Here is a 13,115-nt window from a genome sequence, read left to right as displayed (position 1 = left end):
AGAAGAAAGTCCAGTAGTAGTAACTACAATTATTATCTGCACATTCAAACAACCTCCAATCTTAGATCTTAATAATAATTGCTGTGTCCCTGCAATGAGCTGCATCTCATCTGGGATGTCCCCCGACTCCAGGCCAGAGGACACCTGCGTAGATTCTCAGTCACCTGACTGAGGATACATTTTCAAAGGTTAAATACAGGATATATTTATAGCTCATTTATACATTGACATCCAACTTGATATTGTTTTGTGAATATGATCACAGATTTGTTCACATATCAGTAAGAACAGACACAAAACGTGCTTATAATCAAAATGATTTAATTTGTATAAAAACATCGAGAACACACACACACACACACACACACACACACACACTTTACACAAGCTGACTCGGACGCTGGTGGAACATGACTCAGCTGCTTCGCTCTGATTGGCAGCTCCTGTCCGTCACGCAGGGGGAGGAGTTTATGTGACGCTGTCCTGCGGTTTGAAGACGATCACTCGCAGCCTGGACGCGTGTCTCAGCTTCAGCCTGAGACACGCAGCTGCGATCAGTCCATCCCTCCCACGTCTTGTTTGAACGACTTTGAGACCAGACTCCCTGATGAGGGAAACACCAAGTCGTGTTTAGATTGAGAGGTCAGACCTCACAGGAAGAAAATAGTCTGACACAAAAAACTACAAATACCAGGAGGGAACGGACAAATCCATGTTTCAGCTGAAACATTCATTCAGTTCCTGGGTGAGCCTCAAGGTCCCAGACATGGACGAGCTCTCTTCCCCATGTTTCGACACTATTCTGGTGGTTCTGGGTCCTTAACCCCAAAACAGTGAGATAAACCATCCAGTCAATCGTTCGTAGTTTGGGGAGGTCTTTAATCACCTCCCGAAACACGTCTGGAAGAAATCTCTCCCCCCGCGACGTCAGGCGGCGCAAACGTGCACAAGATGTGTGAGCACATGCGTGCACGTTCATTCTGTGCACGCAATGAATTTGGTTTTGTTTTTGTTTTTCAGAGGCCTTTCTGATGCATCTGTTTGAGACAGAAATGAGGGACGCTGTCCTGCAGCATGTTTAAGACAGACATGAGGGACGCTGTCCTGCAGCATCTGTTTGAGACAGAAATGAGGGACACTGTCCTGCAGCATCTGTTTGAGACAGAAATGAGGGACACTGTCCTGCAGCATGTTTGAGACAGACATGAGGGACGCTGTCCTGCAGCACCTGTTTGCTGTTTGACCGGAGACTGGCTCAGATATTTCATAGAAGTATTTGGGAGAACTTCTGAAATTAAACCTCAAGACTGTGTGGTAAATACAACTATTGTGTACAGTAACAGAATATTTGACGGGGTTCATAGTGAATAAGATCATAAATATATAAACACACAGAAACAACAGACACACGTCACATGACAAACCCACGGAGCGAGGCAGGAGTGGGAGCAGGAGGGTCAAAGGCCAAGCAGGAAGTAGAAGCAGACCAGCCAGCTAGCACCATGCTACCGCTAGCCACATCAAGGCCCTTATCGAGCTTATCAGTGTTGAAGTCCTGGTCCTGTGATGGGAAATGTTTGGACACACCTCGTCCTTTAATGGTCTTTATTTTCATGACTGTTCTCATTGTAGATTCTCACTGAAGGCATGAAAACTAGAACCCAGACGGGCTCATGGAGGAAACAGAACCGCTACGGTTTATCCAAGTCTTCTGGGCACATTCCCATTTATTGCATTTTTCTGACTGTCAGTTGTTCAATGAATGAACTGTTTCTCTTGACTAAGCTGATCGGGTCTTGTCATTATATAGATCCCGACAGTGGTCAAACAGGCTGTACAGTGTACACTGTGTAACCAGCATGACTTACACCTACTTACATTGTTGTATCTACACTAGGTGCGTTTACATGGACAAAATGTCTTTATTCCGATCAGAGTTCAGAGTAAAATCGTGATCCGATGCGCCGTGTTCACGGACCCTAAAAATCCGATCCGATTAGGATTTGCGTGTTCATGCATCACACTTTTGATCGGAAAAGAATATTCTGACATGCGCAGTTTGACCAAAAACACCGGAAATGGTAGAAGTCGTAGCGACAAATCATCGCTCCGCGCTTTTCTGCCTGAAACGTCAGCGTTATTTCGCTTGTTTTCCACGTTTGCGCTTTTAGTTTCCTCCCTTAATGTCTCCGGAAACATGTTTGTCTCAGATATTGACCAGTTCTGTCTTCGCCCGCCGTGCTTTTCGCTCGCTCCGCTTCAACTAGCTTCCGGGAATAGCAGCAGCGCGTGTGGCTGACGTCACAGACATGCGCAGTAAGGACGGTTTGTACCGAAACATCGGAATAAGTGTTTCCATGCGCCCTGACCGGATCACAAATCGGCATAAACCACGCCTCTCGATCAGGATAGAATCTTGATCGGGTCAGACTAATCCGATTTGGGTGTGTACGTGACGCATTTTCATTCCGATCAGGATTTTAACCAGATTACATGTGTCCATGTAAACGCACCTAATGTAGGAAGTAATAGAAATAAAGAGAGACAACTTTTGACTGTTGGGTACGTGTCTCCATTATTCCTGAACTGCCCCTGAGACAGCGCTACAGGAACCAGTAACACACAGGCGATGGAGAAAGGGTCGAAATGAGCATCTACTTTAGCCCTCAGAAAGCCCACAGGACCAGTCCTCAAGGACAGACAGTGCTGCTCACACAGGACACATGTCCAACTAATCCGCTTCGTTAACGTCCTCCTAATATCCAACTCGTATTCGTCATGCAGACGTCTGGAACAGAGAAGCTTAGTGAAGACGAGGGGCCTCTGGACGTACGTGTGAGGTGGACACAATACAGGGGAGGGGTTGCCTTGGAGACGGTGGGGTAAATCAGAGTAGCACGGCTGCAGAAGTGGCAGAGCTTCCAGACTAAGCAGCAGTGTGGCCGGTACCATGCTTACCTGTGGCCAGGCCTCCTTCTGCTCTGCCCTTCATCCCTCCTCCTCCTCCTCCTCCTCCTCCTCCTCGACCAGAGCTGCCCAATGCCTCCATGGGGTATGATGGCCGATCACCCCTGTAGGGCTTTGGCCTGAAGGGGAAGTCTTTGTCTTTACCTTTGGAGCCTTTTGGCCGGCCTGCGGTCTTCTTCTTGGACTTGCCGTCCCCTTTCACACCCAGCAGCGGGTGCACCTCTGGGAAGACAGACGGGTTGAAGACATTTACTACGACAGTCCCATCGCCCAGCCGTTAGCTATACTGCTCTAAGTCACCGTCTTCATTTCTACTTTTCAATTTCATTGACCAAAACAGAACCAACATGCACGCGCAGCGTCATGTGGGCTTGTTTTGCAGAAACCCCCCCCCCCCCGGGTCGGTGAGGGGGGGGGTCGCCCTCACCGTCACTGGGTACCCCCTGTAGCTCAATGGTGGTGGTGCGAGCCTTCTTCTTGGCAGGTCCCCCTTCAGACGAGGGTTGCCTCTGCTTCTTGTCATCCTCTGGGGCAGCTGCCTGGACAGCGGCATCCGGCGGGGGCCCAAAGGGGTTCTCCTCTGGATCTTCAACCTCAGGGGCAATGGGGAGGTACAGCAGGGCCTTGTAGTCCTCCAGCTCTTCATCACTACAGTAAACAAATACAGGCAATACTAACAATGGTTCCACACCTTTAGGTTCTAGCGTGACACGGTTGGTCCAGATCAGATGAATATATCACACACACACACACACACACACACACACACTTAAATGTATTTCCTCCTAGTTTTTCATGGACTTTCCTATGAGTCATAAATGGGCGTGACACAACCTTGAGAAAATGTCCAACTGCATTCCACTGCCATCCTGCATGAGTACGTGACAAACTCTACTCTACACCTGGTGGCCAATCAGCGATGCACTCAACAAACGTCAACGTGGACATTCTTCTCCATCAAGACGCCGCCTGCACGCCTCTGTTCTCACCAGCCACTTCATTTCGCTAACGTTTTGGGCTAGCTTGGAGTGGCAGGGCGTGAGGCTAATGTCAAACACACACAAGCAGTACTGTACCTGCTGCAGAAAGCAACTATGGGGTCCACAGTGGTGACATCCACCTCCTCATCTTCTGCAGCATCTGCACCTGCAACACCAGAACCGAGTGCATGAGTGACATCCAGCAGGCAGCAAGACCAGAAGGCCAGCCATTGGTCGGCAGCTGCCACGGTGTCTTATCACGGGTTTGTGTGAGGCGTCAGCGCCGATCGATGAAGGCTTCGTCGTCTTGGAAAACTCAGGAAAAGACTTTGAATTGGGAATTGTTTGTTTGCTGAGATGTTTCCAGAAATCCTCCACTGACATCCACAAGTTTTACTGGCATGTTCTGTGTGTGTGTGTGTGTGTGTGTGTGTGCGTGCGTTCTACCTGTTTGCTCAGGTTCACTCTTGTCTTCATCTTCTATGTCAAATTCAGACTCTCGCTCCTCATATTCCACGTTCTCATCCAGCTCTTTAAAGTCTGGAGCAAAGGCACTCCAGTTTTCCTGCAGACAAACACGGAACGTCAGAATATCCTCACAGCACTGGACCCCAGAAAAATACACAATAATCATGCATGTGTTGGAGCGGTTCTTCTGTTGGGTTCATGGAACTACACAACGTCTGCTCTGTTCTGCAGCGGTTTGAAACCAATAAACGCTACGGGTCTCAAACAGATCCCTTCGGCGTATAAACGGCGTTTTGGTTCCGGTGGAGCCGCCAGCTCTGCTGGAGAGCTCTCCCTCCTCTGCTTTAGGACGCGACCCAGCTGCCCATCGAGACTACGTCTGGCACGCTTTGAGTCACTCTCTGGTGAAGGACCTTGTTCTGACTACTTACAACTTGGTTCTGGGCCCAGATGGACACCACTCCACTGGAAATCGACGCGATAATTGGACGCACTGGATGCCACTGAAGAGCGAAAGACAAGGCGAGTAAATCACGTCGGCAAAACAACACAACGGAGTTTCCGTTTGGACGTCCTTACAGCAACATCCAGCAGAAGCTCTCCTCTGGTCCCGTGCAGGATCTTCACCAGGTTTCCGATGCTCTTCTCCCAAATGTAAAGGGCATGCTGCCTGGCTGATCCAGCCACGATGTACTCACCGTCTCCCGAGAAGCAGCAGCGCTTCCACGGAGTCCTGAATGCACATCGCTAAATCGAGCTCAAGCCAAAAGCCTTCTATTCCTCGCGGTCACGCTGCAGCGACCACGCACCAACGTACCTGTTGACGAGGTCCTGGAGCTTCTGCATGGGTTCAGGTTCACCGTCCCGCCCGCACGTCAGTATCTCCCTCCCGTCATACACCCTGATGATCCGGTCCGCCGTGTTTATGAGGAAGCAACTGCACAGAAAACACAGCATGTAGGCAAAGACGAGCAGGACAGAGGGCCGGACACAGGAAAGAGGAAAGTCGGAATGGACCGATGGACCAGGAATATCAGATTAGAATAGCTTTTATTACCATCAGCGGTGAAAAGGATCCACAAACTAGGAATTGTTCTCGGTACCAACATGAAACATTTAGTCATTAAAAATATCAGCAATGGGACCCGGTTCCAGAATATCGTCAGCTCGTAAAGAACTGAAGCATTTAAACGAGCTTCAGGATCAGACTCTGTCAAACTGGGCGGATTCCAGCCCCCCCCCCCCCACCGATCCAGTATTTTTCTTGAACCCTTATTGCTACAGAACTCCCTCATTGATGATCTGCTGCCTCTCACCTGCCCTTGCGTGCAAATTCGATCGATTTGATGGCGGTGGTGTTGCTGGTGCCGGTTGTTACTCTGAAGGAAGCCACCAGCTCCTGGCTGTTTGTTTTTAACACCAGAATCTGCATCAATAGACAGAGACACATGAATAAATAAAAAAAACAGTGAGAATTAGGTGCAAATTGTGAGGATCGTGTTTAATTCAGCCAATCAAAGTAGTGCATGTGGAGGGGTGCTGTCCTGCACAGACTTCTGCCTTTGTTTAAGAATAAGTTTATTTACAAGTAACCGGGGGGGGGGGGGGGGGTCTCTCTGTATGGCCCAAGGAAAAATAGTCCCTCTTCCAGAACACAGACCAACCTTTCCTTTGGCATTGCCAGTGTAGATGTAGTCCCCCCGCCGGTCGAAGGCCGCCACCACGTTCAGGTCCGAGTCATCATCCACTGGCAGCACGACATGTTTGGAGTCCGACAGAGTGAGCAGGACGGGGGCCGACTTCATAGGACACACCAGCACCTTATCCCTAAAGCACAAATAGAACGTCTCGTTGGTATGAAATAGCAACGTCTGGACAAACGTCTCAAACGTCCATTCTGGGATGTTCGGTGTCTGGCCACTCACATGTCTCTGGGGTGGCACTGCAATTTCAGGATGGGTGAAGGGAAGCGGAACCTCTGGTCACAGTCTCCAGTCAGGACGTCCCACTGCGAGACAATGTTGTCCGTAGAAGCACTCACCAGTTTGTGACCGTCTCGACTCCAGCTGCACGCAGAAAAACATGGAGCACTCTTTAATTGAGCACTAAAACTTCTTTGTGGTTCTTTACCGAGTTGCGTAAAAGTGTTAGAAGAAAGTTTAAATTCCTTTAGTGTGGATAGAGATCGTCTACAAACAGCGCAACCAAAAAACACACAAGCATTTAGAAAGCTCGATGCTTGTGTGGACACAAAGGGAGCAGGCGAGACAGCGAAGCGATGGCAGTCTGCGTAAACCAGTACGTAAAATGATCACATCAATTATCCAGGCCGAGACAGCCAAGGGTACACTAAACATAATCAGAGATGAGAAAGTAACTTCCGTCTCATTAAATGTAGTTTTATTAAAAATAGTTCAACTCTGGAGCACAATCAAGGCTTCAGACCGACTCAATAGATCCTTTGTGTGGAAACATCAGGCGGCGCTTGATGCGTCTCACCATAAGGAACAGACCGGATGGATATGTGCACTGATGATTTTGGCAATGCCTCTCGTGAGGAAGTCCCAAATGACGATGCGCCCGTCATTGCAGCCCACGGCGAGCAGGGTGCCCCAGCGGTTGAAGGTGCAGGTGAGCGCCATGCTGATGCAGTCCAGAGTGCCATCTGCCTCCTGAACAGGGACAGACACACGGAGAAACACGTTAGTATCAGAACACCTGAGATTCTGGATTCATTTGAAGCTTCAACAAATATGCTTGAATTATTTTCTGGGCAAAAACATGAACCAGGATTCTGATCAAGTGCGTATCGAGGGCTTACCTCTGGATAGTTCTGCCCAAATGATTCTAGGAGGAAACCAAACACAGCATTCAAATAGGATTTAATTGTTAACGCCGTCTCAGAAAAAGAGTACAATTATTTAATTCAACAATATCGTGCATCAAAATGAAGACGGTCTGAGTCGCAATTTTACAACAAAGAAATCAGTTCAAATGATAAAATGGAGGAAAAATTAAAGCAGACTAAAATGTTTTTGTCAAATGAATAAAATATGTGTATCTGATCAGGAGCAGAGGATGTGAAGCAGCTACTGGACAGAGATGCTAAAGGAAAGGAAACGACTCACAATCCGAGCTCACTCTGTAAAAGCAGATTTGTTTATCGTTCTAATTCAGTGTTAAGAAATAACATAAAGCACGAGTAATATTCATCAAAGGAAAACCTGCTGTAACTTTCTGAACCAATCACTCTAGGTTAAAGTTGATCCCGTCATGGACCGGATGCGTGTTTCGTTAAGAGCAAACAGTTCGTCCCCGATGATGGAATATAAGTCTGATGGATCCTTCCATACAAACACCGGAGCTAGCATTAGCTGACAGGACGTGCACTTCCATGATCACAATAGTTTACAAATGGGGTCCGTTAGGTAAGATTTTTCAGTTTGAAAAATAAATAAATACAAATATAAAAACAAAACTGTGAGATTTTAGAAATAAGCAGTACTTGTGTTAAATTTGAACAGTGTCTGTCGCCATGCTAGGCTAGGCTGGGCCACCGAACAATGCTAACCACAACAAGCACAACGCGTTAACGTCACCGATTAACGGAAAGTCAAAGCAAAGAAACGTTTTCATTGAATTACCGAGTAATTCGAGATTCATTGCTGGACCCCCAGAGAAGCAAACTTCCCTCAGAACTTGATTTCACCGAATAGATCACACAAATACAATCGTATTTACGCTAACACTGGCGCCGAGCCCCAGCGAGGACCCAAAGCGGCCTGTAAGATGCCTGAACCAAATTCAAGGGAGAACAATGCGCCGGCCGAGTCCCCCTGAACATATTCTAATAGAAGTAATCCTCAAAAACAAAAATAATGGGGTTTTTTCGTGAATAATCTCATTATTATTGCTAAATATTGGGTATGTAAAATCCCCCCCTCATCGTCTGCTCTCAAGAATGAGTTGTCCCTGTTACAAAAATTCTGAAACAAATAAATAGTCCCCACAAATATAAACGGTACACATTTAGCAGAATGTAACTTGTCCCAAAGCCCTGTACCAACCCCTCTGTACTGGGAGTTTGTCTTTAATCTTATTATGTTAATAAAGCCTTCAAAAAAAACAACAACAATGCACCGAGTCCCATCGAGGACCCAAAGCGGCCTGTAAGATGCCTGAACCAAATTCAAACCAGCACGATGAATGCACCGCCTGTGTTTGAAGGCCCAACCTTTGAGTGCTTTTATTTTGAAGGTCCTGAACGGAAGTCCCTTGAGTTGCGGTGTGCATTTGAATACGTGTGTGTGTGGGTGTGTGTGAGTGTGGTGAAGGCGCCACGTCGGCAGAACGAGCAGGCAGTGCAGATCCAGAGAGAGAAGTTCTGAAGAGGCTCGTCGGTGTGAGATAAGAGCCGGAGGTCCGACGCTCCACCGCGGCGGGAGAAGCACCGGGAGCACCGGGAGCACCGGGAACAATGGTGAAGGTAAGCGTTACACGACGTCAAACTAGCGACTCGTTATCCGGACAGCAGACAGCTGGTTCTGTTGAAGCCGTCCGGACCGGCCGGTCTCTGAGGACGGACCCACGGACCCCCCGCTGCGCCACCTCCCTGAAACTCTCTCGTGTCGCGCATAGAAGTCCGAGTTTGAAATGATGTTCAGCTTCCAGGCCAACTGGGACCAGCTTTACCAGAACATCCTGGTTCTAGTGTAGTGGTCTGGGCCAGGGGGCTTCTGGGTCAGACCATTACCAGAACATCCTGGTCCTTGTTTAGTGGTCTGGGCCGGGGGGTTCTGGGTCAGACCTTCACCAGAACATCCTGGTTCTAGTGTAGTGGTCTGGGCCAGGGGGCTTCTGGGTCAGACCATTACCAGAACATCCTGGTCCTTGTTTAGTGGTCTGGGCCGGGGGGTTCTGGGTCAGACCTTCACCAGAACATCCTGGTTCTAGTGTAGTGGTCTGGGCCAGGGGGCTTCTGGGTCAGACCATTACCAGAACATCCTGGTCCTTGTTTAGTGGTCTGGGCCAGGGGGGTTCTGGGTCAGACCTTCACCAGAACATCCTGGTTCTAGTGTAGTGGTCTGGGCCAGGGGGCTTCTGGGTCAGACCATTACCAGAACATCCTGGTCCTTGTTTAGTGGTCTGGGCCAGGGGGGTTCTGGGTCAGACCTTCACCAGAACATCCTGGTCCTTGTTTAGTGGTCTGGGCCAGGGGGGTTCTGGGTCAGACCTTCACCAGAACATCTTGATTCTAGTGTAGTGGTCTGGGCCGGGGGGTTCTGGGAGGAGCTTGACGTGGGTTTCAGTCCCACAGAGATCCGAGTTCTTGGATCCTGTAGGAAACGCCATCATTCAAAAACTCTGGAAGCCAAAGAGAAAACAGCAAAGTCTTTTATCCATTTATTTATTTTGTCATTTAAAAAAAAAAAAAAGCGATTGAGCATTTATTTCTATTGGAATGGACAGACGGAGTCTCCGAATGGACAACCCGGTTTCCGTGTCGTCCTGGTCTCTGAACGATGATGCCGCTACGACAGGACCGGGGGCTCTAACTTCACCGAGCTCCTCCAGAAGATAGTACACAACTGTGTTTTTTCTCTATTTCAGCTGGGCTAACCATAAGCAATAATGTTTTGTGTAACTTTGGTGAACATCTAAATGCAACTACGAAACGTTTGCGTGGGCAGCTGCCAGAGAGGTCAGCCGTGCGCACACTATGGGATGCTGAGTGGCCCGAGCACCGATTGGTTGACGTTGCTTCCAGATTCAAAGTGTTAAAGGATTAGCTGTTCTGGCACCGGAAGCTAACTCAGCTTGGGTTTTACCTGTGTTTTCCAGAATGTGAACAGTGTCAGCGTGGAGCCCACGCCCGGGACCAGCCTGGCCTCAGACGAAGGGGAACCCACCAAAAGCCCACCTACTCAGGGTAAGCCGTAGCCCCCCCCCCGGCTGGGGCTAAATGCTGGAACATCAGCAGGCAACATGGTGCAGCCCGTCCTCCCATGCTGCCTGCTGCCGTTGGACAAACATGTGGTTCGTCAGGGGAGTGTGTGTGTGTGTGTGTGTGTGTGTGTGTGTGTGTAAACGGGACATGCTATTTGCGTCCTCACCCTGAGACACCAGTCTCGTCCCCTGCTGCTGCTCTCAGTAAGCATCGCTGTTGCTATTGGGTGGAACATCGATACGTTTTCAACAGGCCTGAACACAACTTAGACCTCAGGTGAGGCGTCTGAGGCACTGCACTAACCAGTCAGCCATGCTCGCAGGTATTTCTGTGTGTAACTTGTTTATTTGAATTGAATGCAGCCTGCGTTGACGTTGAAGGTCTTCCTTCTTACTTTACAATATTTGATTTTGTCAATGTTTTGAGATCTATTTATTTGACGTTCTGCACTATTTGGCCTGTTGAGAGCCTCAATGTTTTCATTCAGTTGAAGACAGCAGGTCCATTTAAGTTGTTGCTGCGTTCTGCCTGCATGCTTTCTGGACATTTCCCCTTGAACTAAGTAAAAACGGCCTTTGGCTAAATGAAGGTGATTTTATGGTTCCTTCTTTCCAGCTCATGTAGCACTCATAGCGAAATCTTACAAATTGACAGCCAATCCATGTGATCGGTATCGGCCGCATAAACGTTTCATTTATACATTTATATATATATATACTAAAATGTCAGAGTTTCTAAGGTAATAATTATTTATTAATAGACATTTCATAAACTTGGAAATGACAAAGCTATAAAAACATGTCTAAATGTATTTGTCTGTAGCAGCATGACGTGTATGTATACAGGTATATATATATATATATATATATGTTAGCTTAGCAGTTAGCACACACCACCACCTCCCTTCTACGTGTCTCTGCTATGCATCAAGACCATTTCTATTCTCTGAATCAGTCTGATTGAAGTGCTTTGATGTTTGGCTTCATGCGCCTTTGAAAATGTTGCCAAGCTTTTTCCTTATCTGAGCCAATCATGTGACACTTCCTGTGTGTTTAATCCCTGTCAGATGCTGCTAAGGACCATGATGCGCCCCCCCCAGGCATGATGTGGAGGGTGACCGGGGGCCTCTTCAACGTCACCAAGGGAGTCGTGGGGGCCGCCGTCGGCGGGGTGGCCTGGGTCGGCGGCAAGAGCCTAGAGATCACCAAGACGGCCGTGACGACGGTGCCATCCATGGGGGTGGAGCTAGTGAAGGGCGGGGTGTCTGCCGTGGCTGGGGGCGTCTCTTCAGTGGGTTCAGCAGTCGCTAGCAAAGTCCCATTTACAACTAAGAGGAAAGACAAGGCTGAGTGAAGAGGAGGACGGCCGACACCACCCACCATGACGATGATGATGATGATGATGATGATGATGGCCTTACCCCACCCTGAGCCAACAGTGAGGCTGCCAGCTGGTCTCTGCCTTCCAATCAAACTCCACAGTGCCTTTGCTTGATGTTGGTAATGTGAGATCTAGAGTGTGACGCTGCATTCAGAGTAGAAATATTCACTAGTACTACGATATCACAGCAACCCAGATGACGTTTCAGGTAGTGTCGGAAACATCGTGGCTTTTGTTGAAGTCGTTGTCCCCAGAAAGATGACAAGTACTGACCATTCTGGAGTGTGTGTGTGTGTGGGGGGGGCACTTCATCCATGTTTTAATTGTAATCCAGACTGACTTCCTTCCAGTTTTTTCCTCTTTCCAGTATATGTGGTTGCATCTTGCAGTTTTTTTGTTTTCCAAGCGTATTGATGTGCTATTGAACTTTATCTGGCTCGAGTTGGTTCCGTTTCGCCTTTGAGGGCGAAGGATTGGCGACCTTCCTGAGTTTGACCTCCTGTAAAGCTTTGGACGAGCCAGCCGAAGCCTCTGCATCACTCTGACGTGTCTGCAGGCTAACGTTGCGTCGAGTTCGAGCCTCTTCCGCGGCTCAAATGTCGCTGAGCCCGTTCTTTTCCGTAGTTTGTGTGAAATGCTCCGTTGAACCTTGAGTGTTCATTTTTTCACGGATTGAGAATCGTACCATTCTGCAGCCTTGCTCGAGGTCGCTTTAGGGACAACTGCCTGTTGTTGCCTCCAATGGTGAATTAGTGAAGGTTGACTTGTAGCTTTTATTTGAAACTGGGCGGTGTGCAGGCAACCTGCATGACCGTTTCTATGCAATATCGGCATTTCAATGCAAAATAGTGAGTGTGTGGGATCTGTTGATGGATTAAACTATTTCAATGTCTTGTATGTCACTTTTGGAAATATCAATAAAGTAGTTTGAAAGATTAAAGGAGGTGTGTAGTTTTCTTTCTTAAATAACACATTCACCTGGTGAAAGGTTTGCTGGTGTTGGAACATCCTGACAGTAGAGGGCGCCACAGCGTCATCACAATGCTTCTATGTACTTTGGCATGAGGCTTGTGTGATCTTTATAAACTAATTTTAACAGAGCAAAGGGGAGAATGTGACATGTGTCAGCGTAGAGGTCACGGCACCAGCTAGGAAAGCCGGAGATGGGGGCGTAGCCTCTGACCTTCCAGGGCCATGGGTGGACTGGGATAGGCTGACGCGTGGCAGCGATTCAGCAGGAAGCCGAGCTCGTGTTCTCAGGCCCGCTAAAAGGACAGGAGAGCCGGAGACATGTAACAGTCTTTTACTTTGGGTCGGGGACACTTACAGCAATGAAGCAGAAAAAAAGTTACAAACTGTGACAAGGATGCAGC

At 48.3% G+C, this 13,115-nt stretch overlaps 2 protein-coding genes across 3 annotated transcripts; one reads left to right on the top strand and one right to left on the bottom strand.

Annotated features, from left to right (window-relative positions):
• Positions 1 to 304: 304 nt before the first annotated feature.
• rbbp5 (retinoblastoma binding protein 5) lies at positions 305 to 8,162 on the bottom strand. 2 transcript variants are annotated; one of them, XM_068742366.1, is made up of 14 exons: positions 8,060 to 8,162; positions 7,237 to 7,262; positions 6,915 to 7,087; positions 6,341 to 6,481; positions 6,080 to 6,242; positions 5,732 to 5,841; positions 5,233 to 5,352; positions 4,995 to 5,148; positions 4,847 to 4,918; positions 4,395 to 4,512; positions 4,044 to 4,113; positions 3,395 to 3,615; positions 2,959 to 3,189; positions 305 to 604 (listed from the first exon to the last, which is right to left on the bottom strand). In XM_068742366.1, exons 1-14 carry the CDS (start codon positions 8,076 to 8,078, stop codon positions 555 to 557), a joined length of 1,668 nt encoding a protein of 555 aa, XP_068598467.1. In that variant the 5' UTR covers positions 8,079 to 8,162; the 3' UTR covers positions 305 to 554. The 2 variants fall into 2 exon arrangements, with proteins under 2 accessions (XP_068598467.1, XP_068598468.1); XM_068742367.1 differs by having other exon boundaries at positions 3,112 to 3,189.
• A 574-nt stretch (positions 8,163 to 8,736) lies between these two features.
• On the top strand, positions 8,737 to 12,676 carry zgc:153675 (uncharacterized protein LOC768179 homolog). The gene is made up of 3 exons (XM_068742644.1): positions 8,737 to 8,901; positions 10,257 to 10,344; positions 11,429 to 12,676. Exons 1-3 carry the CDS (start codon positions 8,893 to 8,895, stop codon positions 11,713 to 11,715), a joined length of 384 nt encoding a protein of 127 aa, XP_068598745.1. The 5' UTR covers positions 8,737 to 8,892; the 3' UTR covers positions 11,716 to 12,676.
• Positions 12,677 to 13,115: the final 439 nt, after the last annotated feature.

The sequence above is a fragment of the Brachionichthys hirsutus genome, chromosome 8 (assembly GCF_040956055.1).
Source record: "Brachionichthys hirsutus isolate HB-005 chromosome 8, CSIRO-AGI_Bhir_v1, whole genome shotgun sequence".
NCBI lineage: Eukaryota > Metazoa > Chordata > Actinopteri > Lophiiformes > Brachionichthyidae > Brachionichthys > Brachionichthys hirsutus.
This window is presented reverse-complemented; position numbering and strand designations above follow the sequence as displayed.

What these genes read in the sequence shown, in the direction of transcription:
- rbbp5 (XM_068742366.1), bottom strand. An exon ending in TTGGGCAGAACTATCCAGAG is followed by an intron (nt 7,088 to 7,236) that starts GTAAGCCCTCGA and finishes GTCCCTGTTCAG; the next exon opens with GAGGCAGATGGCACTCTGGA. An exon ending in AGCTTCTGCTGGATGTTGCT is followed by an intron (nt 4,919 to 4,994) that starts GTAAGGACGTCC and finishes TTCGCTCTTCAG; the next exon opens with TGGCATCCAGTGCGTCCAAT.
- zgc:153675 (XM_068742644.1), top strand. An exon ending in CAAAAGCCCACCTACTCAGG is followed by an intron (nt 10,345 to 11,428) that starts GTAAGCCGTAGC and finishes AATCCCTGTCAG; the next exon opens with ATGCTGCTAAGGACCATGAT.